This window comes from Eschrichtius robustus, chromosome 21 (genome assembly GCF_028021215.1).
Source record: "Eschrichtius robustus isolate mEscRob2 chromosome 21, mEscRob2.pri, whole genome shotgun sequence".
Taxonomy (NCBI): domain Eukaryota; kingdom Metazoa; phylum Chordata; class Mammalia; order Artiodactyla; family Eschrichtiidae; genus Eschrichtius; species Eschrichtius robustus.
The window spans coordinates 22,624,953-22,648,642 of NC_090844.1; the positions used below are offsets into that span (position 1 = coordinate 22,624,953).

At 37.8% G+C, this 23,690-nt stretch overlaps 1 protein-coding gene across 2 annotated transcripts; it reads left to right on the forward strand.

Moving 5' to 3' along the window:
* Positions 1-1,775: 1,775 nt before the first annotated feature.
* ERI1 (exoribonuclease 1) lies at positions 1,776-22,910 on the forward strand. Of its 2 annotated transcripts, XM_068532027.1 has the most exons (7): positions 1,776-2,027; positions 6,401-6,579; positions 9,694-9,904; positions 14,214-14,297; positions 15,634-15,743; positions 17,746-17,860; positions 22,138-22,910. In XM_068532027.1, exons 1-7 carry the CDS (start codon positions 1,920-1,922, stop codon positions 22,378-22,380), a joined length of 1,050 nt encoding a protein of 349 aa, XP_068388128.1. In that variant the 5' UTR covers positions 1,776-1,919; the 3' UTR covers positions 22,381-22,910. The 2 variants fall into 2 exon arrangements, with proteins under 2 accessions (XP_068388128.1, XP_068388129.1); XM_068532028.1 differs by lacking the exon at positions 6,401-6,579.
* The last annotated feature ends 780 nt before the right edge of the window (positions 22,911-23,690 follow it).

The following is a 23,690-nucleotide window of genomic DNA, read 5'->3' on the forward strand; positions in this document are numbered from 1 at the left end:
TACAGTGGATTAATCCAGGGACATTAATGCTAAATGAAAGGCAGGTATGTTTTTCACTGGGGTGAATAACTGATTCTAGAGCCTCTCTTTTAGGCTTGGGCCATAACTGAAACTTTTAGGGAGGCTCTCCCCTTGAGCTGTCCGACTAGGGCACTTATTTTCTTAGGCAGAAGGCACTGGCATCATTGGGACTTCTCCATCTGTGTACATGGAGAGTAACAGCAGTCACCATTTACGAAATGTGGGTCTCCTGCTTGCTGATACCATACAGTCAAAGGAAAGTATGGGACATGGTGGTATTTCTTGAACATTTTTGTCCACTATTTCTTCAAATATTTTTTCTTCAACCCCATCCTCTTTCTGGGTCTGTAATTATATATACATTAGACCTCTTTATATTGTCCCACAGGTTACTGAAGTTCTGTTCTTTTTTGCTTTTGTTTTTTAAGTCTATTTTATGTGTGTCATTTTGGACTGTTTCTATCGCTATGTCTTCAGCTTTATCACTTTTTATTTTCCTGTAGCGCCTAAAGTGCTATCCATCCCATGTAGAGATTTAAAAATTTCAGATATTATATTTTTCATCTCTAGAAATTCTATTTGCTTCTTCTTTTTTAAAAAACTCTTCAGTTTCTCTCCTGTCATATTTTGTGTTAAATCCTTGAGAATATTAAGCTCATAAGTCCTTCTCTGTTAATGCCATCATTTTTGTCATTTCTGGATATGGTTCTATTGACTATATATTTTCCTACTTACTTGGAATGCCTATTAAGTTTTGACTGGATGCCTGATATATTGAATATAATGTTGTTGAACCCCGGATTTTGTCCTAGTCTTTTAGAGAGTATCAGGCTTTGCTTTGGCGGGCAGTTAGGTTACTTACTGAGCAGTTTGACTCTATCAGGGCTTGTCTTTAAGCTTCTGAAGGGTCTAAACTAGCCCAGAGTCTAGGGCTAGTTTACCTCACTACTAAGACATGACACTTCGGGGGTCTCTAAAGCATACTCCGTTCGACAACCGTATTCAACAGTCTCTCCACTCTGGCTCCACGGAACTCAAATGATTCCCAGCCCAGTGTGAGCTCTGAAAATTGTTTGGCTTACTGCTCCCCAATAATTGTTCTTTCCTGGTCTTGTGGAGTTTCACATAACATATTCACTGATTTTTATTCAGCTAAAGATGCAAGGGTGCGCCTATGCAGATTTCTGAAGCTTTTTCTCCATGAACTCCGCCTCATAAATTCCAACCAACTTGGCCTCGCCAAATTCCCTAAAAAAAAAAATCCCCATCTCATTTGTTTCTCTTCTCTCAGCTACAAAGGTCCGGAACTACCTGTCGTCCAATGTCTGAAAACAGTTGTTTCACATACTTTGTTCAGTTTCTTAGTAACTCCAGACCTATTGCTTCTTCTTGTCCAGCAGTGGGCGTCTCAAACGCCTTATGGAAAAACGTAGATTGTTTTATAAATGCTATTCTCTATGGTTAAAATTCACCTCTCTCTCGGATACTCCTCGTTTACGTCTCAGGAGATGGTGATGGGTCATTTCCTCGGGCAGCATCTCTAGGGACTACGGCCCGAACTCTGGCGTCGCTTCAACCCGGCGCACGCAGCATTCAGTTTCTCCCGCGCGCGCCTCCCTCCCGCTTCGCTCCTCCCACCTCTCCTTCTACCCACCGCCCCCCACCGCCCGCCTCGGCGAAGGCGCCGGCGTTCCGCGCGGCGGCTCACTGCGCCTGCGCGGCGTGTGGACGCCTCACGCTCCCGGAAGTGGGAGGTGTCCACTCGAGTTTGTGTGGTCGCTGCCGCGGGAACGCGAGCCCGGTAGTTTTTCAGCGGAGAAAGGCGAGGCTTTCGGGCTTGGCCGAGTGAGAGAGCGAGTGGTGCGCTCCAGCAGCTCTCTTCTTACGTGACACGCGGCATGGAGGATGAGCAGAGCCACCAGCCCGGCGACGAGGCCGTGGCTCCCGCGCGGCGCGGGTCGCGGGGGTCGGAGTGCGGGGAGGAGGCGCAGCGCCCGAATCCCGAGGTGAGAATCCGCCCGCGCGCCGTTGTCTTCGAGGGTTTCCCTGAGGAACCGCAGCCCGTGCGCCCTGGGGCCCCAGCCCTGGCCGCCTTCCCCTGGCCCCAACTCCGGGAGCCTTTACTCGGGGGTGGTTGTCAGTAAGCCCCCTCTGGTCCCAGTTACCGTCTGGAAGTGAGTAAATAGTCCAGACGAGAAGTATGCGAACCGCGGTTTTATTAGCTCTGCGTGGGAACTCTGCTCTGAACATTCTGGGCGCACGGTTACTGTTGTCATTCTGTGTAGCCCTAATCTGTAGCGGGTAGTTGATGTTTTTAGAAATACCACGACAGCTCAGCTCTAGCTGTGTCACTTCTTAAGACCTTTAAGCCCAGCTCCCAGCCTTGGCAAAAGGTAATTGTGCCTGTTAGCTGGAGCTTCGTCTCTGGTTTTCGCCCATTTACTCCTACCTCATATAAACGTAATGTATGACTGCTACCCTTAATGAGTTTGATAGCTCACCGATAGATCCTAGTTACAGTGGCAGAGTTGTAAAAAACCGTCTTAAAACTTCTTTATTCATCTTCTTTGACACATACAATTATTGTTGACTGGCGCTGCAGAGTGTGAACGATCTAATACCCGAATTGGTCATTTTCTATTGATAACATACAAATGCGGAGCACCTCATAGTGTGGGTACTTGCAGGAGGCTTCCTAGCTCTTGCTCTTTCCGTCTACAGCCCATTCCCCACATAGCAGGTAGAATGAGCTTTTAGTAACATGAATCTGACTGGTTTCTCCCTTCCTGAGTCTTCAGTTTGCTGCCCACAGGACCTGGCTCCTTTCTCCATTGTTAACTGCACCTCGTACAACTCTTCCCTTTTGCTCTCAGTGCCCAGCATCCTCGGTTTTATGGTGGATGATCTTTCTTGTTAAGGGTCTTTGTGTGCTTCCTTTGCTGTGCATGCTCTTCCCCTGGGTCTTTTGCATAGTTATCTGCCTCGCGTTATGATATTACTTTCAAAGAGGCCTCCATGTCCCTTCTGTCTAAAGAACCACTCTTCTATCCCGCCATCCCTCTTCAGTTTGAGATACTGTCAATAACATCATCAAGTGAGTCGGTTTAAAAATAATTTTTAAAACTTTATTTTTAATGAGAGAAGTGTGATTGAATACACTTCATTAGATTTGGAAGTCTTAAAACTTTGAGATATAGTGAGTTAAGGCCTGGGTTTATGTTCCTAGTTGATTTTACTGACCATCATATTTGTTAAAAACCTGTTGTTGGATGCTTTTAATAAATAATGATACAGTCCTTTTTTTTTCAGGCTCAAGTAAGCAAAATATTTTGTTGGATTTCAGCTAAGTAAATTTTCATTATCCTTGATGTCAACGAAATTGTTTTTGTAAACTAATAGGTGTTGCATTTTTATATTTTTAACCAAGTAGGTTCAAATTTCATCAGAACTCTTCTTTTGAAAGGATTGTAACCAAGTTTAATTCTGCTTCTAAGTTTGTTTGTTTGTTTTTTATGTGTAGATGCAAAGGCTTTTTTTTTAAATAGGTAATGAGCAGGTTTTCTTTTTTTTTTTTTTTTTTTTTTTTTTGGCAATAAAATGATGGAAACACTTCCAGAACATCTATTTTCCAAATGTTCTTGCCACAGAAGAGGTTTCTCTTGATAAGCAGTTACTTGCTAAGTTATTGTTAAAACATATTTTCTTTCATCTTGAAACAAATAGGGTTTATTTAAAAATAAAACAACTTTTAAGGATCAAGCTATTAATCCCTTTCTCATCACAGAAAATGACAGCAATTTTGGAATACCTTTTTGTAAAAGGAAATATGTAACTCATTTGTAAGTTCAATAGCACTTTTAAGTACTTTTCCACAAGATAGTCAGCCTCCATTTTGTATAAAAGATTTCCATGGTCAATTCCATATTGTAAAGATTCCCTCATTTGGGATAATATAAACCGTGCAGCCATTTACTGGGACGTGTGAAAATTGCAAAATGTCACAGTATCATGAAGGTGAGTATTCCCCCTTGTACTGTGGAGTCTGTCCCTACTTTCCTCATTGTATGGCCGGTACTTTGTGACATGTGACAGATGGACACAGACATTGGGGAGGGCGCCATTATCAATCCATGTATTACTTAGTAAACTAATTTTGTGTTTTTGTAGATTAATAATACATACAGGGTTTTAAATATTTTCCTTCTGCTCCTTAGTGGATTGTCTTAGTGGATTTTCTTTGGAAACCATTAGTGTAGACCACAATTTGTGAGAACTGGACCTTGACCATGTCCTAAACTTCACTGAAGGAAGAGGTTGTACCCAGGAGAGGAGGCAGAACTTTCTTTATAGAAATCATGATTTGTAGCATATCTAGAAGAGGCCTAAGTGTTACTTGTGGGTAATATTTGTAGCCACAGTTCTGGATAAGAATTAAGCAAGTGAGTCAGAGAGAGGATTTAGCCAAGGAGAAAATTTGCTTAAATTAAGTGAGACATTTGTTTTGGTAGACAAACTGTTACTCATTGCTGACCTAAATTTTAACCCGATTGAAGATGAAGTTTAAAATTCACTGTAAGTGTAAAGACAAAGGATAAGTCAGGAATCCTGATTAAATGCTAATGATAAAGTAGCCAGGCATTGTAAATTTAATATATTATTGAAAGCTAATTATTTTCTTATCTTAGTCAAATATCCATGTAATAAACTTTTTAAAACATTGGTCAACAAGGAACCTCAGTATAATTATTCTTCAAGGGACTTCTCCGGTGGCACAGTGTTTAAGAATCCACCTGCCAATGCAGGGGACACGGGTTCGAGCCCTGGTCCGGGAAGATCCCACATGCCACGGAGCAGCCAAGCCCGTGCGCACAACTACTGAGCCTGCACTCTAGAGCCCACGAGCCACAACTACTGAGCCTGCGTGCTGCAACTACTGAAGCTCGTGTGCCTAGAGCCTGTGCTCTGCAACAAGGGAAGCCACTGCAGTGAGAAGCCCGCGCACCGCAACGAAGAGTAGCCCCCGCTCGCCGCAACTAGAGAACGCCCACGCGTAGCAATGAAGACCCAGTGCAGCCAAATAAATAAATAAATAAAATTATTTTGAAAAATTATTCTTCAATTTATGGACAGTTCATACATTGGAATTCCTGTCCTCTTTCCTCAGAGGAGATGGGAGAGAGTAATTCTTAAGTATTCTAGCACAGTATCTGCTAAATGTGTGTTGCATTAAATTGAGAGCTAAGAGTGAGAAATAGTCCCTGAACCATCAGGATCAGTTCTAGCTCAGGGACTGTGTCCTATCCATGGTTATCCCTCCTTAATCTGTCATTAAAGTTCACATGGGGACAATGTGGTAAGTTATAACTATGTTAACAAGCTTTTGTATGGATTGCTAGTGAATTCCAAAGTATTTTTGAAAATTCTGAAACATACCTAATATTTGTAACATTGCATGTGGAAAATAACTTGTAAATGAATCTTTGGAACTTCACATATTAGTAATTTGGGACTACCTGTGTTGTGATTAGAATCGAATTATGTCTTTCTTAACATGGGTTTTCATTTAAGAAAGGAGGAAAGGTTTATAATATAGTAACTATAGTTCTCCTGAATAACTGAATATATGTGTAACTTTTGGAAATTGTGTGTTTTGGAACTGAATTTATTTCCTTCTTTGCCTTGGGTACTAGCAAGTTTTGAGTCAGATTTCTGGTCCCTTTAATTTTTATATTGGCCAATTTCTGTTAACTTTGTGAAACGAAGTCAGGTTAAAAAATTCTCAGGAAGGCACTGATGTATACATGCGTAATGTTGTAAAAGTTTACTTAAAAATTGGTTCATGTGTAAATTTTAGAATACTGCTTGTGAAAAGGTCTGACCTACAGTCTGTGATGGTAATTAGTAAAGTTACCATTTATTAATAGCCATGGTGGATATGGTGTCAGGAACCTGCTATACTTGATCTCATTTAATCCTTATAATAATCTCTCCCAGATACTATTTATCATTACCAATACCAAATACCATTTGAGGCAGTTATTATTATACCTTATTTTATAGATAAGGAAACTGAAGATCAAAGTAATAAGTAATTACCCAAGGTTATGCTACTATTAAACAAACAGCTGGCTCTGTACTGAGGTTGCTCTGACTCCCAAAACCAGTGCTCTTTTTACTTAGCTTCATTTCCTGTAAGGAACCTCGTGACTGAGAAGAGAGCAGGGTAAATTGTATTGGAAACACCTCCTCCTTCTTCCTAAGCAGTTTTTATTGAACGTATAGCACAAAGAGCCCTTAGGAGTTTGAATCTTTAAGATGTTTGTACTAATTATAAACTTTATATATATATATATATATGTATTTTTTTTGTGTGTGGTAGAAAAAGCAGCGATGTAGACTTGATGGCCAAGAAACAAAAGGATCTAAGTTCATTACCTCCAGTGCAAGTGATTTCAGTGACCCAGTTTACAAAGAGATTGCTATTACGAATGGTTGCATTAATAGAATGAGTAAGGAAGAGCTCAGAGCCAAACTTTCAGAATTCAAGCTTGAAACCAGGTAATTAAAAATAACTTTTTAAAATTATAAAAGTAGTACGTGTTCATCTAGAAAATCTTGAAAACTCTGAAAAATATCTGTAACCCTATTATAAAGAGATAACCATTACTAACAATTCAAATAACAGCTGTAATTTACATTCTTATCCATGAAACTTTGTGTGACTCTGATTATTTCTGTCAGTCTTTTAGACGATAGAGTAGTATTGCTGAGTTAAAGTTGATGAATATTTTGATCGTCTACCAGAAGTGTATAGGAGTGTCTATCATTTTATACCGAGTATGTTTAAAAAATTTCTTTAGTTGATCATTTAGTTGATAGATAATTATAACTTATTAACGAGATTGAGTAGTTTTCCTTTTTCTTGTTCATTTGTTTAAAGAAGATTTCTTTGAAACCAGGTAATTAAAAAAAAAACAACTTTCACCTACTAAGAAGTATTTTTTCTTCTGTTTTAGTTTCTAAAAATATGCAGTATGATAGTAAGCGTTATGTTTAACTGTATATTGAATGAGAAAATAATGCAGCTTAGCCAACTCAAGAGTGTGTATGTGTGCATGTGTGTGTATCTTCAATGAGATGTATACATACTTAAGTTTTAATAACTTTTTGTGAAACAAATCACTTTATTTTGACTTGGGGCATGGGGCAGGAATGACCTTGGGGATCCAGAAAAACATGTAGCTTCTTGATACACAAGAGAATTGCCAGGCATCTAGAAAAAAATAACTACAGGTAATAGAGGAAAACGTATTGTTTTGGGGTCCCCCTGAATCCTTATTCTCTTATAAGCAGTATTCCTCCTCTTTGCTTTAAAGTAGAGCTTCACTGCTTTTCAAAAGAGCACACATGTATTTTTTTCCCCTTTCTCGATTGTCTACTCCGTAATCTGTGAAGAAGATTTTTACCTCCTTTCCCCCTGACTCTTTCTATTCTGGAAATACAACGTGTAGCCGACTTAAGATTTTCTGGGCAAAATGTGTGTTCTTCCCAGGTGTGAAGATCAGTTGCTCACTCCTAATTTATATGGGAGCTAGAGAGATCAAATGTATGTTTATACATTTAGTCAACAAACACTTACCTGAATTGTAAGCACTTTACTAGGTAATAATGTTATAAAGGTAAAACAGATCTACTCCCTATTTTGGAAATCTCAGTCTTTTAGGAAAATACACAAACCAGTAATCACAATACAGAGTGACTAGAGCTGTATTGAAGGTCTGGCCAAGTACATCATGAGAATGCGGAAGAGTCTGTCTCAGGGATTCAGAAGTGACATTTGAATTGACTTAAAACAGAAAAGGGAGGGGGAGGGTATTTTGGGCAAAAAGAAATCAAAACTCATAATTTCTGTTTGTATATTTTCTGCTACATGATCTTGCTTTTTCTTTGTACAACCAAAGTTGTGGAACAGGAAAGCATACCCCATTTTCGGGACGTGGCTTGTATTGTGTTTTGTCTGCAGCGTGCAGCGTAATGTGGGGAGGGGGAGCATCTGAAGAAGATGATGAAATGATAGGTCGTAGCCTAGTGGTGAAGGAACTCTGTGCTAAAGTCTGCGTTTTACCTTGTAAGCAGAAGGGAGCCACTGAAGTATTTCAGCAGGAAGGTCGTGCTAGTGCCTAGTTCTCGAGCAAGGTGAAGAATGAAGAGGAGGGCTGTGATAGTGGAGATGTTTGCCAGAGTCCAGGAAGCTAATGGGAGCCCCACCTGAGAGAATTCAGGAGAACCAGATTCTGTATGTTTCTCTGAGTTGGAATTGGCAGAAATGGTGATTGTTTGGATGTGGAGGGGCAAGGGAGAGGTTAAAGATAAAGTTTTCTCTCTGGAGTAACTGGTTATGTGTTGATGTTGCCATTAGGTTTGCAGACAAAAATTTTAGTAAATTACGTTTTACCTTTAGTAAAATATAGAAAGAAAGAAAAGAAATTAAGACAATCCAAAGCTGTCACATAACACAGAGGTCACGCACAATACCTTAATATGAAAGGAGTTGAGGGTTTCCTTGCTAGGTTTTGGTAGTTTGGAAAATCTCAAGCAAATAAACATATTAACACATATTGTCTTAAAACAACTTGCTGGTTAATTATCAGGATTTTTCATGGATAAGATTCCTTTTTAGTGGTAGTTTAGAAAGGAAAACAAAAGGTTAGAAACATTTTTTCTAACGGTCACTAATTGGTGACGGGGCCAAAATGCCTTCCTTGTCACTTCCCATTAGTTACAGTTTTTAGATCCTCCTATTTTTACTACCATTTTGTATTTGCAGGCCCTTACAGGACTCAACCAAGTAACGGTGAAGGAAGTCTAAGTAATGGTTGCGACTTTTGATTTTTTGAAGTAATATATACTGTTTGACGAACGAATGTGACCGCCTTTACCCACCATTGTCATAAATTTAGAACAACTTTGCCCACCTCCCTTTTGTGGAACGTATATTTTAAAAATACCTGTAAAACAGAAATCTCCTGAATCAAATTCTACCCATGGTAAACTAAGAAATCTAATTACAATTAAGAATCTACTGACTATGACGGTGTTCTTCTGGACATGGTTTATTCTAGGGTCTCCTAAATTAGTTTTCCTAGTTAAATAGCTAAGAGACATTCAACTTTATATACTAGTAGGCTCATAGTGCTTTCAAATTCATGTGGATTTTTTTAGTTTTCTAACTTACAAAAGCCAAAAGAAAGGAAAGAGAGAGCATAATATGTTCAATTTACCTGAATTTTCATTCCCTGAAATTTGTGTTTGGTCAGCAGAATAATTCAGTATTAATCTCGGTTTTTGTATCATGTATGTCATCTTATTATATAAGGCAAGAGGGCTGTGTAGGTAGTGTATGCCGACAAAGGTTATGGTTTGAAAAACCAATATATAATATATCGTACTACAAAAATGAAAAGTTACGTGTGAATTAAAATATTGATGCTGTATTAAACGTTCTGTTTTAATTAGTTCTTTGCTAAATTAGCTTTGCTTTCTTTATATTTATTTTGGCTAAATTATGCTGTGATAATGCTGTCAGTGTTCAACCCAGTGCCAGCAGGTAAGAGTTCAGATTCTTGCCTGTAAAATTCACCTAAGCGTTAATTTTATTCTTATTTTCCTTAGAGGTGTAAAGGATGTACTAAAGAAGAGACTAAAAAACTATTATAAGAAGCAGAAGCTGATGTTGAAAGAGGGCAGTTGTGCTGACAGTTACTATGACTACATTTGTGTTATTGACTTCGAAGCCACTTGTGAAGAGGGTAACCCACCTGAGTTCATACATGAAATAATTGAATTTCCTGTTGTTTTACTGAATACTCATACCTTAGAAATAGTAAGTGAATTGTTTTAATTTTATTTTTAGCAACAGCTATTCTGGGGTTGGCTACTAAGGTCCCATTTGCTGTTTCAGCTAGAATTAGAATTCTAAAGAGGGGGTGTTTGCTCTTGCTGCATACTTAATAGTTGGGCTATAATAAAATAATTTCAGAGTCTGCTCCTCTCCTTTTCCAGTAGCTAAAACAAATAAACAAACAAAAAACAAAAAAAACTGATGCCTGGTCCTCGTCCCAGAGATTCTGATTTAGTTGTTCCGTGGGGCCCCTGGCATCAACCTTTTTTTTTAAAGCTTCTCAGTTGGTATGCAGTCAGGGTTGAGAACCACTGTGGTAGACTAATGTATACTCTGATGTATAAGAATGATAAGGTATAGAAATTACCTTTCAACTTAAAACTAGTTAGCTTTCTGGTGAACAGTTTATGGGGGAAACAACTCTTGTAACCTTGGCTTCTAAGCCATATAACATATTTGCTTTAGATACTCATTGTCAGTGCATTGTTAGTGTAGGAGCTCAGCCCTCCAGATTAATACGGTTTGCCTTGTAAATCCTGAGCAAGGACTGTAACAGCTCATCTACCCAGAAGTACCACGTCCGTGGTATCCCCAGTTGCCACCAGCACTCTGGGAATAAGTATAAAAAGGCTTGGTGCATGAAAATGCGTACAATTTTTTCTTTCTGTTGTTTGAAGCCTCTTTTAGTTACAGTCTTAATCAGCCCATTTATATAATTTCCTTGTCCAAAGCAGATTAACGGTCAGTAAATTAAAAGAAAAAAATGACAGCTATGAAGGCAAATCATCTTGCATAACTCACTAGATCTTACTTCCTCTCTCTCACTCAAGGACATGGCTCTAGCCATTCTCCTCCCTCATTTAGACATGAATGATTCATTGCTTCCTACTATATCGTTGCCATCACATACAAACTTGTTATTTTTCACACCATAAAAAGCCTTCACTTGACCCACTCCCTGCCAGCTACCCCATGTCTTTGTTCCTCTACAGCAGATTTCTTTGTAAAAGTTATATACACTTCTGTCTTTTCCTCCCATTCTCTGTTAAACCCATACCACTTGTAGGTTTTTTTTTTTAAACATCTTTATTGGAGTATAATTGCTTTACAATGGTGTGTTAGTTTCTGCTTTATAACAAAGTGAATCAGTTATACATATACATATGTTCCCATATCTCTTCCCTCTTGCGTCTCCCTCCTTCCCACCCTCCCCATCCCACCCCTCTAGGTGGTCACAGACCACCAAGCTGATCTCCCTGTGCTATGCGGCTACTTCCCACTAGCTATCTATTTTACGTTTGGTAGTGTATATATGTCCATGCCACTCTCTCACTTTGTCCCAGCTTACCCTTCCCCCTCCCTATATCCTCAAGTCCATTCTCTAGTAGGTCTGTGTCTTTATTCCCGTCTTACCCCTAGGTTCTTCATGACCTTTTTTTTTTTTTTTCTTAGATTCCATATATATGTGTTAGCATACGGTATTTGTTTTTCTCTTTCTTTTTTTTTTTTTTTTTTAAATTTATTTATTTTTTATTTATTTTATTTTTGGCTGTGTTGGGTCTTCGTTTCTGTGTGAGGGCTTTCTCTAGTTGCGGCAAGCGGGGGCCACTCTTCATCACGGTGCGCGGGCCTCTCACCGTCGTGGCCTCTCGTTGTGGAGCACAGGCTCCAGACGCGCAGGCTCAGTAATGTGGCTCACGGGCCCAGTTGCCCCGCGGCATGTGGGATCCTCCCAGACCAGGGCTCGAACCCGTGTCCCCTGCATTGGCAGGCAGATTCTCAACCACTGCGCCACCAGGGAAGCCCCTGTTTTTCTCTTTCTGACTTCACTCTGTATGACAGACTCTAGGTCCATCCACCTCACTACAAATAACTCAGTTTCGTTTCTTTTTATGGCACTTGTAGGTTTAAGTTATGTATTCCAGCCCATCACTCCACTAAAATCACTCCTCAGTGTCACCTTTCACCTTTACCTAAGTCCTGGTGGAATTGACCACTGTCTCCTTCAAGTGACTGCCAGAACCCCTCGTTCTCCTGCATTTTCGCCAGCCTCACTGGGTTCCCCTTCACGGTTTCCTTCGCTGGTTGCTCCTTCTCTTCCCAACTTCCTAATATAGGATGCTGTAGGTTCAATTCCAGGTCCTTTTCTCTATATAGATCCTCTCCCTTAATGATCTCGTCTATCATCTTGTTCCATAGCTTTTAGAAGCTACATGCTGATGTCTTCCAAATACATATCTCCAATCTCGTCCTCTGTCCCAAGTCCAGACTGTTACTTAACATCTCTACTTGGGCATCTAAACAGACATCTTAACGTGTCCCAAATTTACCCACAACCTGTTTTATCTTCAGCCTCCCTAGCTTGAGGGCTAGCAACTCTGTCTTTCTAATTGCTCAGTCCAGAAACCTTGGAGTCATCCTTAACTCCTGTTTCTCTCACATCACACATCCAGGCCATCAGTGACTTGTTTGCTCTGCCTTCAAAATATATCCAGAACCCAGCCACTTAACCACACTGCTATGACTGTAGTCTGAGTCCCACTGATTTCTTGTCTGGATTTGCTGCTTTCGTTCATCATTTAACCAGTCTCTGTTTCTCTCCTTATTCCCTGCAGCCAATTCTCAACCTAGTGACCAGAGTGATCCTTATAAAATATAAGTCAGAGCATTTCACTCCTCTGCTCACGACTCTTTTATGGCTCCCCATGTAACTCAGAGTAAAAATCATATTCCTTATATGATCTGGCCTCTTGTTACCTCTGATTACACCATATTGACCTGCTTGCTGTTTCTCAGAAATTCCAGGCATGCTCCACCCCCTCACCTCCCAGAGCTTTAGCTCAAATTCCTTTCCTGCAGAGATCTTGCTGCTAATTCCCTTCCTCCCTCCTATCCTTCCTTCCTTCCTTCCTTCACTCTTGCCTTCTAAATAAAGTCTAACTGGTTCTCTGTGCAATGGTGTAGCTTGAATACCCCACAGACCCAATGTTTCTGATCCCTCTTATCTACTCTACTTTTTAAGAACCCTCATCACCTTTTAACTTACTATGTAATTTATTTAAGTGATTATTAAATATTTGGTCAATGAATGCATAGTCCTCTGGCATCATTCTGTTGAAAGTATTAAATAACAAATACAATTTTATTAATGTCATACTTAGTAGTACCTGCTTACAATGGTAAGGGAAGTTGCAGCATATTTTTTTTAAAGATTTTCATTTAAAATTATGAAACAAAATACTGATATTTAAAAGGATAGACTTCATTTATCTATGAAATTCAATTAAGTAGAATTTTTCCTTTTGCAATATGTCTGGTAAGTAAAGAACATCTATAACTTTTGAAGTGCAAATCTTCTTTGCTGTTCTTTTACTCTTTTATAATTGTTAGTAACTTGATAATTCATCTGCTTAATACACTAGTGTGTAAAAAGAATTTTATAAACACTATTTTTCTTAATTTTTTAATCTTCTACTATAAGTAATATTCTTTGTTTTTTTTCTCCATAGCTACCTAGCATTAATAATTGCTGCCGATAAATCTTTAGGATTTGAAATTGTCCTTAATTTTTAACAAGTGACTTAGTGTGATCTGGTTTAGGGAGGCAGCATTGGGCCAGAGGAAAAAATGCTTAGAGACCTGAGCCTGATGATAACCATGCCGTCCTTACTGAGTTCACAAAGTTGTTGTGAGCATAAAATAAGAAGGCAATCATGAAAGCTTCTTGAAGAGGTTAAACATTGCTAAAATAATTAGTAGGATTATTGCCCTTTAAATTACTACATATCATATAGTTAAATTTTGATTATTCAGAATTCAGTTTAGTGGAATCTTAAGATAAAAATAAGGACTAATCAGGAGTAAATGGGAGAGCAGGAATCTGAACTAATTTAGTTGTAACTGCAGACTGGCATTTCTTCAGCATACTATGTGATTTAAAAAGCTCTTAATATCTTGAACTAGAGGTTGCATTAATAGGCTTTACAGTTTCAAAATATTATAAACAAAATCATTGACGTTTTGCTCCTCTGGTTAAACTTTGGTTTGAAGACTTGCTTTCAGGTACTTGTTCTATCTTAAACTTTTTTAAACTATGAAGCATAATTTTTTAATTAAAAAATTAGAGTACTTTTAATAATAGGGCATTATCCTTAAATTGTTAAAACTCTAGACAGGTCTGTGCCTTGAGCCATCTATAAGATTACAACCTTATGTGGCTGACATAGTCACGTTATGTATCATGTATCTTAAGTCATAGAAAATACTTTAATTTGCTGTCCTTCCCTTGTAGGAAGATACGTTTCAGCAGTATGTGAGACCAGAGATTAACACACAACTTTCTGACTTCTGCATCAATCTAACTGGAATTACTCAGGTTATAATTCTGTGTTCCTTTTTCTAGAGTTTGAAAGAAGTTTTGAAATTAGGGATTTATTTCATAGTTTAAAAAAATTATTGTTGTAAATAATTAAATGTGATACTTTCCTTGCTTGGTAAAGATCTTTTGTATTGTAATATTTAAAAAATAGAAAAGCACATTTTACACCTGGTAAGATTTTTTTTCAGCCTTTCCTTTTAAGGAGTTGTAAACATTTCATTTGTATGGAGCATTAGTGAAGGAAATGTTAGTTACCATGTTGAACTTGGAGATGAAGTTTTAAAATATATCTGTTTACAACCTGATTTTATATATAGCTTAATTTTTTTTAGGCCTTTGATTTTTGGTTGTATTCTAATGTGGTAGGCCCTTTGTTCATTTACTTAGTTCCTTTATTCATTCATTCAACAAATATTTGAGGGCCTGCTATAATATTCAATATTGGCCGAGCTACGCTGGATACAAAGATGGTCAAGGCAGTCTCCCTCCTCAGCTCACTTAACAATCTGTAAGTCAGGGGGACAGACAGAAAAAAACACTGGTCACAGGATACAGTATGATTAGGAAGACTGACAGTCAGTGTTTCATTAGGGTGTCATGGGCATCTGTAGGAAGACCTCCCTCTGACAGAGGGAAGGGAGGGCTGTCCTGGGCAAAACTCAAGTTGGTGAACTTGGGCTGAGTCAGCGATAGGTAAATAGGTGGAAAAGAATGACTGGGCAGGCATTTCAAGTGTGATGGGCGAAACTGTAAGTGGTTCGGGATAGTTCATGTGTATTATGGGCTAGTGAGAAAATGGTCGCAAATAAAGCTAAAGTGATAGAGGCGAGCTAGATCATGAAGGGTCTTGTGTGTCTTTTTGTCTGGAAGATCTTGGGGAGTGTTTGGAGGATTTTAAGTATGAGAGTGATGTGATGGATCATTCAGATGTGTAGTATGTTCTGGAAAGATGTGAGCTTCGAGATAGGGAAACCACTGTAGAGGGCTGTGGCTTTCAGCTGAGGAGAGATTTCCCTTTTCTCCCCTCTGGAGAAGCAGTAAGCCACTAGGTTGAGGCCTGAAAAAAGAGAACCCCTGAGGATGATCTTAAATCTTAATCTGGGGAGGATTATATACTTCAGTTGAAAGCAGTCCCTAATACTTTGGCTATAAACAATTTTTAATTGTCTTAAAAATGGAATTTTAGGTGAATCTTAGCCTAGGAAACCATGAAGAGTTTAAAAGATCATAGTTAAGACTTTCTCCTACTGTTTCTTTCCCTCCAGTGTTTGTTTCTGGGTAGGACTGCATGTATCTACCCAGATTTTTATATATTTTACTTTCATATCCTCAGGATCAGGTAGACAAAGCTGATACCTTCCCTCAGGTACTGAAAAAAGTCATTGACTGGATGAAATTGAAGGAATTAGGAACAAAGTATAAATATTCCATATTAACAGATGGGTAAGTATTTAGGAAATTTATCTTTTTTAATCTACTTTTTAAGATTAAAGATGTCCTAATTCATCCAACTTTTAGAATAACCACAAAAAATATTATTTACTAAAGGAGTCCCCACAACAGACAGTAGTTTTCCTTTTACATTCTTATTCCTGGTTAAATATTAAGTCCTAGACGTCAGAGAGAGGAGGGAAAGCAGAGATAACAGTCTGATCCAGTGCTAGAAGAAGATTAAATATTAATGTATAAAACTTAAATGACTTTACTGAAACGCTGTTTTTATCAGGACACTTCCTTGCTCAAGAAAGTCCAGACTCTTCAGTCTGGCTTTCAAAGCTCTGTTGTCTAATCCCACCCTGCCCGTGTAGCCTAATCCTCCTGCTGTTTTTCTTTTTTACTCCAGTTAGGCTGGCCCATGAACCGCACGGTTTATCCTTCCTCTCTGTACCCATACAGCTTTCCTCTCTGCTGGAAGGTTCTCTTCCTTGACTCTTCTTTATTATTACCCAGAGCCTACCTCATATTTTATTCTGGACACTACAACTCACGTTGACCTTTTTCTTGAAGCCTTACAGCCTCTGTTATGTACCATGCATGTTGGCATCTGACTAAATATTCTGATATCTAAACTTTATGTGTGTAAGACCTAGGTTTGCAAGGAGATTAAAATTCCATTCAGAGCAAGGATTTTTGCTACTTGGTAGTCTTTCATATTGCTTACTATAGTGCTGAGCTCAAAATTATGCTCCAAAAGCATTAGTTAAATGAAAAGCCAAGTGGGGAGATGAGAGACATTAAAACAGAGATTAACAACATTGTGCTGAGGCACCTCCTATACCCTATGCTATTAAGGTTGAAGAAGAAAGTCCTAATGAACTTCTGTTTCAAATTGTGGACAAAAGCTGAGGTGTCACCTAAGTGAAGGGTTTAGAGGCCCTCAAGTGCAATAGGAGAAGAGCATTGAATTTAGGCCCATCATAATTATGCTTAAAAATGGAAGTTTGGGAAAATGTTGATAGACCTCTTTAGAAATCTGTTCCTGATTTTCAACAGGAATGAGCAGTGTTCCTGCTAAAGTACACAGGTGTTTCTGTCATAACATGGTGTGTGCAATTCTGTAAAACCCTCACATTCTGGGACAGATCATTCAAAATCTGTGCAATTTTGTAACCAGAGGACTAACAAAAACAATAATTGATACCTCCAGAAATAATTTGGACAGCCCAGGCAAGCAGCCCGGGGTCTGTAGAAGGCACCTCAGAGGATGTTACAAAGGCACAGAAGCCAGAGGATCGTGGGGGCAGGTGCTTGTTTTTAATTTTCTTAAAAGTACTCCTGTTGCTGGCACAGCGGCCGAGTTGAGAGCTTTTTCTTTCCTGCTGAAGGTTATAATTTCTACTGCTGCAATTCTGACTCCCTTTGCCGAGGAAAAACCACATATGAGGCAACATAATTTACATGATACAGCCAGGATTCTCCTACTTAACTACATAGGTTGATTCGTGTTGTAGAAACATGCTGTGGCAGAGCAAATTGCATTCTAACTGCTTGATATCAGCTACGTTTCTCTCAAGTATTTTGTTCATTTGTTTGTGTTTTTTGTTTTATTTCAAAGCATACCCTCAAGAAACTTCCTAATGTGATAAACTTGGCATTAAAAGTAAGCTGAGCAGTTATTTTAGAGTTGTAAAAAAAAAAAAAAACTCAACAAGATACAGGTGTGCCTAGGTAATCAGAACCATAAAAATGGTCAGGATGAGCCCAATAAGAATTAGACAGTTTGTCCAAAAAAATTTAGTATATCCAACTTCCACTTTGCTTTTTAAAGTTTGTTTTTGAATTATTATTTTGGAGGAAGAGAAGTTAATTTTCTAAGCTTGGTGTTATGTGTGAATATAAGAAAGGTGATGTGTAAATAAAAACAAATAGAATGACTTAAAATCCTCATTTTTACGAATGGTATAGCATTTATTTAATCCATTTTTTTTTCCTCTTTTGGTTTAAGTTCATGGGATATGAGTAAGTTCCTGAACATTCAGTGCCAGCTAAGCAGGCTCAAATATCCACCTTTTGCCAAAAAGTGGATCAATATTCGAAAGTCATATGGAAACTTTTACAAGGTAAGATTTCTATATTGATTATACTGCTCTTGATAAATTTATTATATTTTGCATGTACATAAAGTTATGATTTACTAGATGCTTTTCACAGAAAAAAGTCATATAATTAGTTGTTATTCTTCAGATTCCAAATAGTTAACGTTCATGTGAGTTTAGAAAAATAAGCTATATTCCTCACTCAACCCGTTACTTAAATAGGGTAACTATATATGTATGATCTTCAGTTACAGAGGTTTGAAACTGTAGTGGTATTCAATATATGGATTGTTTGTGGAACAAATGCTCCCCACTGATTTTTCATTTTAATTTTATCAAAGTTAATACGTGTGTGTAGTGTAAATTTTTAAAAATAATATTGCAAGTCTCATAACAAATGGCAGGCTTCCATCATGGCCCTCACCAGTACTGGTTCCTATTCTCCCAAACGCTTTTAACTTTTTAAAGTTGTTTCTTCTCATATTAACCTTCCTGTTTCCAGATTATATATTTATGCTATTTCTTGAATTTTCAGTCTGAGATATCTGTTGAGTTCCTGCAATGGAAAGTGAAGGTTCAGCTCCATTAAACAGCTACCATTCCTGCCTGTCCTTCCCCTCCCTGCATCTTTCTTAGTTATGTTAGCTTTATAATCAAATCATTATTCGCTGTTTACATTTCTAATGATTATGGAAAGTGTTCACTTTTCCCCAGATTTAGTAATTGACTTCTTTAGTTGTTTTCTTACGCTGTTACTCTCCATTCAAACTGTAAATCACTTCTCAGTACTCAAAACACTCAGGTGGTGTCAGTTTTTCTTTTGTTTCCTTTTTTACCTTGGAGACTAGCTTTCTGGAACCTTTAATCCTGTTCTAATCTGAACTGTTCTTCAGGCTTCTTCAAAAATCATCCTAGAAGATTTCATTTGCTTCTCTATCACATGTTAGATCTTGGGTCATCTTTTTCCCTTTGCAACCACATTTTGGTGAAGCACATCCTTTCCTGAGAAAAGGTGCTTTTCTCTCAAAACATTTTTTTTTGTTTTTTTGTTTTAGCATTTTAAAATTGACAACTATGCGTACAGAAAAGTGGATTTTGACAGATTGTTTTTAGAGTGAAATCCCTTGTAAATTCCACCCACTTAACCCTCTTCCTTCCTCCCAGAGCTCCTGTAATCCATACTTTCATGGGGATAATTTTCTTGTTTTTCCTTACAGCTTTATTTTTTTATTATTATTATTTTTATACATCTTTATTGGAGTATAATTGCTTCACAATACTGTGTTAGTTTCTGTTGTACAACAAAGTCAATCAGCCATATGCATACATATATCCCCATATCCCTTCCCTCTTGAGCCTCCCTCCCACCCTTCCTTATAGCTTTAATATTTATATGTTGATCCTTATAGCATATGGTTTAGTTTTGCCTGTTTTTGAAAATGATATAATTAGCATCATACTGGCTGTATTGTTTATTTTGCTTTTTTCCTCAACATTATATTTGAGATTCATCCTTCTTGTGTATGTAGCTGAAGTTCATTTATTTTATTGCTGTGTAGAATTCCATTGTGTTCATTTATCTACTTTGGGTGGTTTTTGGTTTGGGGCTTTTTATGAACAGTGGTGCTATAAACATTCCTGTGCATATCTTCTGGTGCCTTGTGTGCTCATTTCTCCAGAGTATAAGCCTAGGAGTTGAATTGCTGGGTTATAGAATATGTACCACATTGAGATTACTTGATAATGCGAAAATTGTTTTCCGAAGTGGTTATACCAGTTGGCACTCTCACAAGAAGAGTGTGTGATTTACTATTGCGCCACGTCTTTTCCAGCATCTGGTATTGCCAGTCATTTAAAATGTTTGTAAGTGTGGTGGATGTGTGATGACATCTCATTGAGGTTCTGATTTGCATTTGCCTAATTATTCATGCAACTGAGCTCCTTTTCCTATGTTATTAGTCATTTGGATTTCTTTCCTTTGATTATATTTGGTAAATATTTTTTCCTTTTTTGTGGATTTTTCACTAATTTTGTGATTTCTTAAAAAAAAGTTGGTTATGAAAAATTACGAACATATACAAAAGTAGACAGATACAGTGAACTCTCATGACTCAGTTTCAACAGTTATTAACTCATGACCAACCTTGTTTCATCTATAACCCTACCCACTTTACCTTTTCCTTATTATTTTGAAGAAGATCTTAAACATTATTTCATTTGCTTCGTAAACATTTCATTATGTAACCCCCAAAAGATAAGGACTCTTTTAGAAAATAAAACCACCACACCATTATCACACCTTAAAAAATTAACAGGGCTTCCCTGGTGGCGCAGTGGTTGAGAATCTGCCTGCCAATGCAGGGGACACGGGTTCGTGCCCTGGTCTGGGAAGATCCCACATGCCGCGGAGCAACTAGGCCCATGAGCCACAGCTACTGAGCCTGCGCGTCTGGAGCCTGTGCTCCGCAACAAGAGAGGCCGCGACAGTGAAAGGCCCGCGCACCGCGATGAAGAGTGGCCCCCGCTTGCCGCAACTAGAGAAAGCCCTCTCATAGAAACGAAGACCCAACACAGCCAAAAAAATAAAATAAATAAGTCAGGAGCTCTTAAAAAAAAAAAAAAATTAACAGTAATTCCTTAATGTTATCAAATCATCATAAATATCATAAATATTTTGTTTTCTTTTACCCTTTGTGTGTTGAATGAGGATCAGAATAAACTTCACACATTTGCAGTTGGGTGACATGTCTCGTAAGTTTTAAACTTTTTAAAATTATTTTTTAAAATAAATTTATTTGTTTTATTTATTATTTTTGGATGCGTTGGGTCTTCATTGCTGTGCGTGGGATTTCTCTAGTTGCGGTGAGCGAGGGCTAGTCTTCGTTGCGGTGCGCAGGCTTCTCATTGCAGTGGCCTCTCGTTGCGGAGCACGGGCTCTAGGCACATGGGCTTCAGTAGTTGTGGTGCGTGGGCTTCAGTAGTTGTAGCTCGCAGGCTCTAGAGCCCAGGCTCAGTGGTTGTGGCGCATGGGCTTAGTTGCTCCACGGCATGTGGGAACCTCCCGGACCAGGACTCGAACTTGTGTTCCCCGCATTGGCAGGCAGATTCTTAACCACTGCGCCACCAGGGAAGCCCCAAATTTTTAAATTAGTAAATTCCTTTCCCGCCTCCTTTTTCCCTTTAGCAGTTTTTTCTTTTTCCCCCCAAGAACCTGAGCCATTTGTCCTGTAGAGTTTCCCATAGTCTGGATTTTGCTTGTTGTATCCTGTGATACAGTTTCAAATGTGCCTCTGTCCTCTGAATTTCATGTAAATTTGTAGGGGCTGATCAACTTTAGATTCTTTTCATGCTACAGCTCCCAGGTGGTAATGCGTTCTTATGTAAGGGGTCTTTCTCCAACCTTTAACTTAGAGGAATAATTTACTTATTCTAAGGATAATTATTAACAATTACTAAAACCATAAAAGAATTTTCAGGTCTGCGTAAAAACATCTACAGCTCATAGTACATTAGAGTGATCAGAAAGTTGTAGATACGTTAAGGCAAAATTGCCAGTGCTTTTTTGAGTAGAGAATTACATTTTTCTGTGGATCTGTTTATGTTGGTCAGTTTCTTAGGCTGCTCTTTTCTGTGTGGTTTCCCCCCTTTGTACTAGATACCAATTATAATGCTGATTAGTAGTGTAAGTTGAGGAAACTTACATTTTCCTTTTTAAAAATTTTCTTCTCCTCTTCCCATTTGTATATTATATTCTTTGGAGAAATGTCTATTCAAATTCTTTAAATCAGGTTGTTTGCTTTTTTTGTTGTTGAGTTTTAGGAATTCTTTGTATATTCTAGATGTTAATTCCTTTTCACATATGTGATTTGCAAATATTTTCTTCCATTCTGTGGGCTGCCTTTTCACTCTGTTGATAGTGTCCTTTGATATATAAAAGTTATAAATTTTGTCAGTCAAGTAAAATAATACATTACAGAAAAATACCATGCCAAAAAATTAGTTTGGGTTAAATTTAGATGTTCAGAACAATGCATTTCCTTTCATAAATGATTTAAGGTATAAAACTGCAAACTTCTTAGATGTTTTAAGGATTCCATCTGTTTATATGTATTTTTATCTAAAACTCTAAGATCATTTTTTTTAAAGCTCTGAAGGTTTATTTGCTTCATTTGACCCGAGAGTATTTGCCCTTTGCCTAACTTTATTTAGCTATTACTGTTCATTTTCAGCTTCTTATTTTTCCACTTCACAATGACTTATAGAGTACTAAAGAATTATTTACTGAGCTGTTTATTTTTCAGGTTCCTAGAAGTCAAACCAAGCTGACAATAATGCTTGAAAAACTCGGAATGGATTACGATGGGCGGCCTCACAGTGGTCTTGATGACTCTAAGAACATTGCCCGAATAGCAGTTAGAATGCTGCAGGATGGGTGTGAACTCCGGGTTAATGAGAAGATGCATGCAGGGCAGCTAATGAGTGTGTCCTCTTCACTACCAATAGAGGGCACTCCAGCGCCACAAATGCCGCATTCCAGAAAATAACAGCATTTTTGTGCTTTTGCCCGTGGATCATTCACTCTAACTGGAGCTGCTACAAAGAGGTAGCAGATGAATACTTATTGAATTAGTCCTGCAGTGCAAAATTTAAGCACCTTAAACATTTAAAATCTTATTACAGTTATAGATATATGCATATGTATGTGAACAGATTCTGTGGGGAGGGCATATTGAATTCTTTGTTGAATTCTTTGTCACCAGCACTTTTGATAATGAGCAGTATTTGTTACACAGTAACAGTTCCTGCTTAGAACTGAATTTTATAATTTAAGGTGTCCAAGATGTGTTCCTTTTGGTTTTAAAATGCAGAGGTTTATTGGCTCTCCCCTTGAATGTCATACCTTATTGATGTTAAAATATATGTTTCTACATTAACATCATTAGATCAGATCATTTCTTAAAATGCAGAAAAGATTGGAAAGGTGGGCCTTATCTAGCCTTTAGGTTTTAAGAATGTCAGTGTCCTTTTGATTTTTGAAATGTATATGTGAAGGTCAGTTGTGAGTGGTGAATTTCATAAAGTATTTGGTATACATATCTGCCTTTGTTTTTTTTTTTTTAATTTATAATTGGAAGATTCATGATAGATTATAGGGTCTGATTAAAAATTCAGTTACTGATGAGGTTAATGGAAATTCAAAAGAAAATACCATTTAAAGGAACATAAGGGCTACAGCTTGAACTTTATAATACATAGATAAATCATTGGGGTTTTTTGGATTTGGTTTTTTGGTTCCCCCCCACCTTGTGACATATATCTATCTGCCTTGTTTCTTAAATCTAAGAGACCATGCTTTGAATTAGATTTAAAATTAAAGGTCACCACTTAATTTTGCATTTGTATTCAACATTATGAGTGAGGTTAGTAAAGTCGAATAATGCTTTCTACCATATCTTACGTTTCTATTACTAAAAACTGACTTTACATAGTGACCACTAAATGTTGAATAGTTAATTCTTAACTAATTCTAAAAACAAAAATGTGTCTGTGGAGTTGAGAAAGTAAACTCTCCTTATCTAGAAGCTAAAAATACATATTTTCAGAATTGGATTTCCCCCTATAGCTTTCCTAGAACAATTTCATTAACATTGTTTGCTTCTTTTCGTTTACTTCCTAATAGTAATTGTGATGCTACTTTATTTTAATGATTTATACATTATAATCAAATGAATTTTATAGAGGTCTTCCAACCCTGGTGCATAAGAGAAAAGTAGGCATTTTTCTTGGTATGAGAATTCTCCACACAGTGCTGTAGCTTTTTAACTTAAAAGAATGAATTTCTGCCTTTGAGCAG